This window comes from Apis dorsata, unplaced genomic scaffold (genome assembly GCF_000469605.1).
Source record: "Apis dorsata unplaced genomic scaffold, Apis dorsata 1.3 scaffold_359, whole genome shotgun sequence".
Lineage (NCBI taxonomy): Eukaryota > Metazoa > Arthropoda > Insecta > Hymenoptera > Apidae > Apis > Apis dorsata.
The window spans coordinates 55,313-63,768 of record NW_006263624.1 but is presented as its reverse complement, the minus strand read 5'-3'; the positions used below and the strand labels follow the sequence as shown (position 1 = coordinate 63,768).

The following is an 8,456-nucleotide window of genomic DNA, read 5'->3' as shown; positions in this document are numbered from 1 at the left end:
AGAGAGAGAGAGAGAGAGAGAGAGAGAGAACAAGAAGATGAACGACAGCATTGTTATCATTCCTTTAATCACGGTCTTTGTTGCCTCAACGTTCCCTTCCTCGAGGAGGATTTCTCGAAGGCAGTTTCGTTCGAGGAGCTTCGTTTTCGAAAGAGACGACGTGGGGGTGGAATGTTGCGTGCGATGTATCGTACGTTTGAAATTATAGGCCTATCTACTTCTTGGTTTATACGTTATGATGTGGGTCCAATTTACTGATTTCTACGAAGTTGAACAATATTTATTTTACGTACATCGTAAATTTGGATTTCTATATAGTGGGGAAGAGTGGAAAAAAAAGATTTTTAATCTCAACATTATTATTACTTAAAAATGTTTAAATGTTTATTGATCCAAAACAATTTCTTTTTTTAAACCACTTAGGATATTTAGAGATCCATCTTTCAAATCCATTATTACAAAAATTTGCTTTATTGAATTATATATAAAAATAAATAATCTTGTTTATTTTTTTTTTTTTTTTAATTTTCTCCGCGATAGACCATGAAACAATTTATTGAAGTAAACGAGTGCAACATTTTCAATGTATCTAGATTTTGCGTTTTCTTTAAAAAAAATTTGCCAACAGATTGAGAAACACTGTTCTCAGTTCGAGTATTCTATTTCTATGGTCGTTATTGATGCGTTCAACCCCACAGTACCGGAACTCGGTACACCGTATCTTTTGTCAACAATTTCCCGTCGCGTTTACATTGTACAACGAGTCGGTTGACAAAGATGAAAAATCATCGAAAGGATTATAGTTATTATTATTCCGGTTGCATCGCGATTGTGATGGCGATTTGTTCGAGACTCTGCGGCCTCCCGGCTTCGACAAAAGAATCGGTGGTGCCTCCCTTTCTCGCGCTCTGGTGCCAACCTTTTGTACGATGGCGAATTCCCTCCGCCTTTGATGGCTCGTTTGTAAATTATTAACGGGATGTAGCGATAGAGATGGGATCAAGTTCAACTTGCACTTTTCGAGTTCGAGTCGGATTTCAAAAGTAACAATATTTGGATGATTATATTTAATTGTACATGCTGATGTACAGAAAGAAATGAGTATTTACGAATTTTGAAAAAAAAGTGGATGAAATCGAATCTTAGAAATCAGAAATCGTAGAATTTTTAATTATTCAAGAATAATATTTCGTTTACAATGTTTGGTTACTTTTTTTTTTTATATTTTATTTTACTTTTTTCGAAGATATAAAAAGAGTTATAATCAAGATTTTAAAGTAACAAAGGGATTAGCAAGATTGGAGAATCTTGATTGATTCGATTATACTTATATTAAATTATATTATTTTCATTTTCTGAAATACTTATAAAAATCTATTTCAAGTGTATTTCACGTAGATTTAAACGTATTGTCTCGAATAATATCTATAGAAAATTTGAATCCAATCGAGATAAAGTTCGAATGCATTTATGAGACGCTTGATCCCATCGCTAGGCGCACTAGCTTATCGTTTCGAGATGAACAATATCTGTAAATCATAGCCAAGCCCTTTTCGCATTGTCGATTCGTAAATTGTTGGCCACGAAGAATCGTATGCGGTGCATAACCTGTAATTGCTTAAGCAAGTATGATAGCTTAAGGACAATCGTAGTTCTTTGGCCAAGGTTGCTTTTAACATTGTCACGAGAGTCTTACGCATCGATGCGTCTTGCGATCGATACGCGTTGGATACTAGTTTATATCGAAGATGGACGCTGTTTGAAGCTGCCCACGAGTTTGCGTTTTGTTAGTCATATCGTCGAGGTTTCTGTGTCGCGTGTTGCATGGCATAAATTATGAGGCTGCTCAAGTTATAGTTAGAAGAAGCTTATTTCGATTATTTCATGCGTTGATTTTGATGCAAATTTTAGGCAATGCGTGTAATTTCTCTTTCTTCTTAAGAATTATTTATCTTCAAATATGTTTGACGCAATCCACAAGCTCGCCCATCTTTTTTTAGTTATTTGTAACTTAGAAACTGACTTGAAATTCATTAGAGACATTAATGTAATGAAAATTTTATGTAGCAGTCTTTTTCATTCATTCTTCTCGATTGATAATGGAAGAAGATTGATAATAGATATCATCCAATCATCATTTATTTATTTAAATATGTTTATTCTAAATTCTCCTTTCCTATTGTATCCAATTATACACACTTTGTGTAAACAATCCTGTAGATTCACAAAAAAAAAATTTCAGAAAAAGAAAACCTCCTTTCTACAGTGTTTGCAGAAGACTTCGTTGAAAAAGAGGAATGCATCGAGTTTGAAACAATGGTGTTTCTGTTGTTCGAGGGTCAACGGACATAGCAAGACAAGATACGCAAGTCTTTGACCGGGATGACACGCAGAAATGCCATGCTTCATCTTGATGCCTGGTAAAACCTTAATTGCATTGCAGATTTTAATTACATAATGTTAAGCTGTTCGTACTCTGTTATTTTAACGGAATATCCCTGGGAGGATAAGTAAACCGAATTGTGGAATAATGCATAGTTTCAGATTGATGCGATCGTGGAAAGACAATGTAAAGTCACACTAATTTCACATCCTGTCGCGTGTTAATTCGCATTCACTTCGTGATGAATTAATTTCTAGTAGAAACTAGTTGCATGGATCTTTATCGGCAAATTACAGCGAATAAATACACATTTATCTTGACACGTTTATCGGTCGTAATTCAAGAATCATATTAATGGGAACGAGTTATAGCATGGGATTAGAGATGCTTGTCGAATTGCAGATTATTAAATTAGGATTATTAAATTATTTTGTAACCATGATTTTAAATACTTGTTGATTTTGAAATGTATCAATTTATAATATATACGATTAAAAGGAACAATTAAAATTCATAATAAAAGAAAGGATTAAAAGGTGAAGAAATGAAATAAAAATTGAAACTTTAATATCTTCATGATATTTTTCTCTTAACCTGTAAGGATGCATAAATTTCTTGCAACAAACCTCGCACACCAATGTTCTTACTCTTTGAATGCGTTCATATTTCAAAATCCTTGCAATAGCAGTTCACAAGAGTCAATGTGGTCACGGGATAGACGAAGGTTTCAAAGTTGCAAGGTAAGGCGTGTCGAGACTAGTGATGGGATCGAGTACCATATATATTCATAAATCTGGATCAAATTCGATGAAAGAATATTAGAGAGAAGTAATACTACTCAAGAAGATGAACATAGTCATTCGTTATACAATTCAATCACGAGAATTATAATAATTACTGTCAAAAATAACGAATAAGAAAATTGATGTTTCTAGTAAAATTTCGAATTTATTCGATCAATGTTCGATTCTATTCGTATTTTTTTTATAGTCTCACTCTATGATTCAATCTTGAAAAGATACTTATGAATTGAAACCTGTTGCGACTCGGCCCCATCGCTAAATCGAATAGAAAAGGAAAGAGACGCTTCGAGACAGAAGAAAGCCGAAGAATGGCGGATCATCATCTTCACGCGAGCGAGGCGAACTTATGTAACGCTTTCATACAAGACAAGGCCAAGGTTCTCGCGATGCAGCAGAGGTTGAGCATGTACTGTGTGGTCCCTCCGTTTCATATTGTTTTATGGCAACAGTCGGCGACGCATCTAATTACGTCTATCGAAAGAAACGTGGAGGATCTTGTTCCCTGGACCACCAAGATGGTGGAATTTCGAGTAAGGAGGTTGTTGTAACGCGTAACAGGACAATGCTCGATTGTATAATTTTAAAGGGCCATTCCGTGGGGATGAGGAACGCGACGTGTGTCGCGTAATTATTTCTCTCCCTATTGAAAAATTTAAAAAGCTTCTCCTTACGAGGATTGTTTGACGTGGACTCGAAGGTTTAGAAGGATTGTTTGCGGAGATTTCAGATTCTCTATTGTAGTTTGAAGTAGTCTTAGCTATGCTTTATTTATACAATGACTCGTTAATTTTTTGAACCTAGCGATGTGTGAGAGATTATTATTCTACGTGTATGAGATTTCTTTATTATTGAATCGATCATTTTTTAATATATCGAGACAGTTGATAGAAAAATAAATTTTATTTTAATAAATAGTGGAAAAAATTAGATAAATTATATTATTTACGAATATTGTATACGAGAGAGATAATATCAAATTTAATACAATAGCTTATTATAGTGAGTGTAAATTATTATGCGATAAATAAATACATTTTTTGTTTCTATTAAATATAAAGATATATTAAAAAACAATTAATAATTAAAAAAGTAATCAATAATTATTATAAACAAATATATAAAGCAATAATCTCTCATACATTGTGATATCTGAATTTTAATGAGATTCATTGTTCAAAATAGTTTATATTCCTTCTCATATTAAAATACTCCAAATAATATCAGAATCTAAAAATCAACGTTAATCAAATTATCATATTTCCTTGGCGTAATCTTGAAATTAAAACACATTGTAACAATTTACATTCAACGCATAAACTTCGCGAATAACGATCTTGAGGAACGATTAAATTTATATTTTATCGTGCAACTCTTCTACATATAATACCACCAAAAAAAAAAAATTATTATTATTTTCAGTCAACGTAAATTGTTGCACAATTATCATCCATAAATACGATCCTTATTTTCAGATTTTAGAAAAAAATAAAAGTTTCTAAATTTACCCTATTGTTCTTTGTTCTCCAATGTTAAATATTCTCTACGAGGCGTACAACTGACATTGAAAGCATTCCTTCTCGTTAAGTCTATCAGCTCGAATCTTATCTTTCGAGAAGAAGGTTTTCTTCCGTTTTCTCACTTTCGTTGCTCTCCATCGCTGGAAAGCACACACACCTTTTGTTTTGTTTCGTTGGTTAATAACGGGAAAGGTTGGAACGTGGTACAGGTATCGAGAAATTTTTAACGAGTTTCATGGAACTTGGGTGAGAACGGTTTTTATTCCGTTATTTTTTGTCGCTCTTCTTGTCATTTGGTATTCGCGGTCGCTGCATGTGGGTCATTCCATGCTAAATCGATTACTTTTGTACTTTTGTTCTGATTTTTATTTCAAATTTTTTAGCAATTATTTTTTTATTAATGCATAGAACATATATATATTTGTAAGTTATTATTTTCTAAATTGAATAATTAATTTTTTTGTGTTTTTAAAAAAAAATAATAATTCCATGTTATAAATGAGATAAAATTTCATAAATGAAAAATTAAGAAATTTTTAAATTCATGCGATTGAACGTAAATACGATAATATTGTGGATAATTATCCTGACAACTTCGAAGGATAATTGCTTTGATAATTTAGATTTAAAATGCAGTGTTAATCGATATGAAAAAGAGTTACCTATGCAAAAAAAAAAAAAAGAAAAATAAAAGATTAATTTCTGTCATATAACAAAAAAAGAAAATACAAAATACAAAATATAAAAACTCTTTATTTTTCGAATAATTAATAAAAAATTTTATCTAATTAACTAACACAAAAAACGTGTTACTAATTGCATAAAAATAATTCTTTTTACGTAATACACGTATATATTTAAACACATTATGTGATCATAAAACAATCATCATCGATGAAAAAATATTTTTTCCGTTGCCTTCCTATTACGTTTTCGAATAATATTTCCATTTTTTATCATTTCCATTATATTTTTCGAATTATAACGATTGTCTTCTACATCCGTGTTTACATAATTATTCATCGGAAAAAATATTTCTGTTACTCCATCCGGAAAGTGGATTGGCTATCGAATATTACAGGTGTAATATCTTATTTGGTGGTTTTAATTTTCCTTTCTCGATTATTCGAACTTAATAACAAATTAAACAATCAAATATTGAATTATTCATCAAATTTTACTCGTGCTACGCACGATGCCCATGAAACGGATTTTCTCTTAATAGATGCAGTCTCGTTCCTTCTTCGTAAATCTAATGCGTTCATCGCGAAGCACGTCAGAACTATTTCCGGTATATAACGGAGCCGAAGTGTAGGCATTCGAATATCCGGAGAGGAAATTAATAATTGCGATAATGTTTGTGTGTTTATCATATTTTAGTCTCTTTGATAGAATTTTGAATTTTAATAACTCCAAATTCTAATATTTAATCTTTTTTTCTTCTTTTTTTAATTAATACTTTGATAATTAATACTTGTTTATATTTCATGTAAGAATTTCTGGGCATTATGTTATTCACTTTTTCGAATATTTATGTGTGTCTAAAAGATATAGGAAATTTTTTTTTAATATTATTTTTTTTCATCAAATCAAATTTTTTTAATATTATTTTTCGTATAAAAAAATATGAATTATTAAAAGGAAATTTTTTTCATTATTATATATAATTTCGATTCTTTCGTTTCATCCTAATTGATAATCTTCTCGATCAAAGAATTTAATCATTTGATTTCGATCGTTCCAATCTTTTCCACGTGTTCAACACATTAATTATTATTAATATATAATTAAATTTTGAACAATTGTACGGATTTGTAAATGCAACCATTACAACAACACCCTAATAAATTTACATGGTACTTTCCAATTTTATCACTCACCTGATAAGAATAAGCAGCCGGCCTGTAGTAACTGCCGGTGTTTATAGCCGGGTAACTCTTGCTGCTTCCACACATAGAAGCCATCTTTCATCGATTCTCTTCTCCTTCACCACCACGATTTCTTGCTCCTCTTTTTTTCGCTCACGTTCGTCTTCCAGACAATGGGATCGTATCGACGCTGTCTCAAACGTTTCGAGACGTGTTCATTGTTGAGCTTTACAGTTCCTTTTTTCCCCTCCGTTTCCGCTCGAAAACGATTACACACCGATTGTTTCAGAAATAGACACGACGAAATATATTTCGTCTGAGACGACACACCTTCACTCGGGTTCGAGATCCTTTCTATCTACCATAGACCTACGATATTTTCACCATCAAGGTATTCAAGATTACGGTGAGCACGATTTTTTTCACTGTCCAGAACGGTCCCGTTAAGCACAGTTCCCAATAAATATTCATACGAAATTCTTCTTTCTCCCTCTTTTTATTCCCTTTCTATCTCTCGGATAGAGAGCAACCCATAAAAAGCCAGTTCATACTTTTCGTACCGATTTCAAATGAACTCGAATCATTTTTAATCTCATTTTCATACGTTTCAAACTTCACTTTATCTTAAAATATTCCGATATTACTTGATATTCAAACTTCTCTTATTCCTCGAACGACACCTTTCGATTCCTCTTTACATTCGACAATCGATCGATTAAACAATAATTTCCCATTCAAGATTATTTAACTATCTATAATCGAAATCAAACAATTTCCAAATTTCAATCCGAAAAACCACCAATTTTCTGATTATTTTATACAAATGTTATCAACCGTATAATGTTCATCGATCGTATACGATAAAAAGAGTGATAAGAATCGTATGTAGAAACTGATAGGATAGCGGTTTCTGTGAGAGAGAATCGAGAGACGAGGCAGAAAGCACGCGGCACCACGTCCTTTCTCCGAGACGGTTGACCACCGACTGACAGTAGGGGATCTTCACGCACCGCCGTTCTTCATCTTCATCCTTGCCGTTCGTGCGCTTATTCGACTGCTTCTTTAAACTGAGAGGGGTCAGCTTTGTCGGTTAAGCTTGCCTTCACGCTGCCTTCACTTTTTGGCGGGTTCTCGTGGGAACCAAACTCGGCTACCACTTTTCTTCCCTTAATTTTCATCGCTGCCTCTACCCATTCCTCTTCCTCCTCCTCCTCCTCCTCCTCTTCTTCTTCTTGGAAGGTTCTTTTCTTCGTTTCCTTCTCTTTATTCCTCTCCTTTCTTCGTTCCATCTTCGTTAGTTCCCTCGCGGTTCGAGAGTCTGGCGGGTTCGTGCCTCACGGTCTGCGTGCCAATTTGTTCCGATTTCTTTGCCATGTTTGCGACGAGAATCGACCGATTATCCGCGAAAAAGTAGTAAGAGATTCCGTGATAGTGTTTAGTTCGACGTCCCGTGTAATGAGAAAATAGCGTCTCGATGTCGATGTTCGTTCCACTGGTTACGCGAAGACTTCGATATATATATATATATGCAGTATATGCGTAGAGATCGGTGATTTCAATGCGCGCATGTGACGTGTCTCTCGAGCGTTGAAATTCCTGGCTACGTTGAAGAGGTTTGAACGTTACGGATATTTGGTTTGCGACGAGTAAATTGTGGATATTTATTTGAATGATAAAAATCTGCACATGACGTGCAAGAAAGTATGAAATATTTAAATATCCATAGATTATTATGCTCGAGGAATGAAGCAAATGTTTATGAAATATTTATTGAAAATTTAAATTTATATTCTATTTAAATCTGCGGATTAAGTGAAAAAATCAAAATTTCACGATTATTTTTTAAATAGTGAACAAATTTTACTTCAATTTATATTATTTATCG

The 8,456-nt window shown here is 33.1% G+C and overlaps 1 protein-coding gene and 1 long non-coding RNA gene across 2 annotated transcripts in view; one reads left to right on the top strand and one right to left on the bottom strand.

The window, feature by feature from the left end:
- The window catches only part of LOC102677713, a 51,571-nt gene extending 43,534 nt beyond the window's left edge, over nt 1-8,037 (bottom strand). Inside the window, exon 1 of the mRNA XM_006618520.2 lies at nt 6,584-8,037. Within this exon, the coding sequence (XP_006618583.1) occupies nt 6,584-6,667 (84 nt within the window). The 5' untranslated portion in view covers nt 6,668-8,037. The remainder of the gene's footprint in view (nt 1-6,583) is intronic.
- Nucleotides 2,072-3,832, top strand: LOC116185983. Its single transcript, XR_004150889.1, has 2 exons — nt 2,072-2,420; nt 2,539-3,832. It is a non-coding gene; the product is annotated as an uncharacterized LOC116185983 (long non-coding RNA).
- Nucleotides 8,038-8,456: the final 419 nt, after the last annotated feature.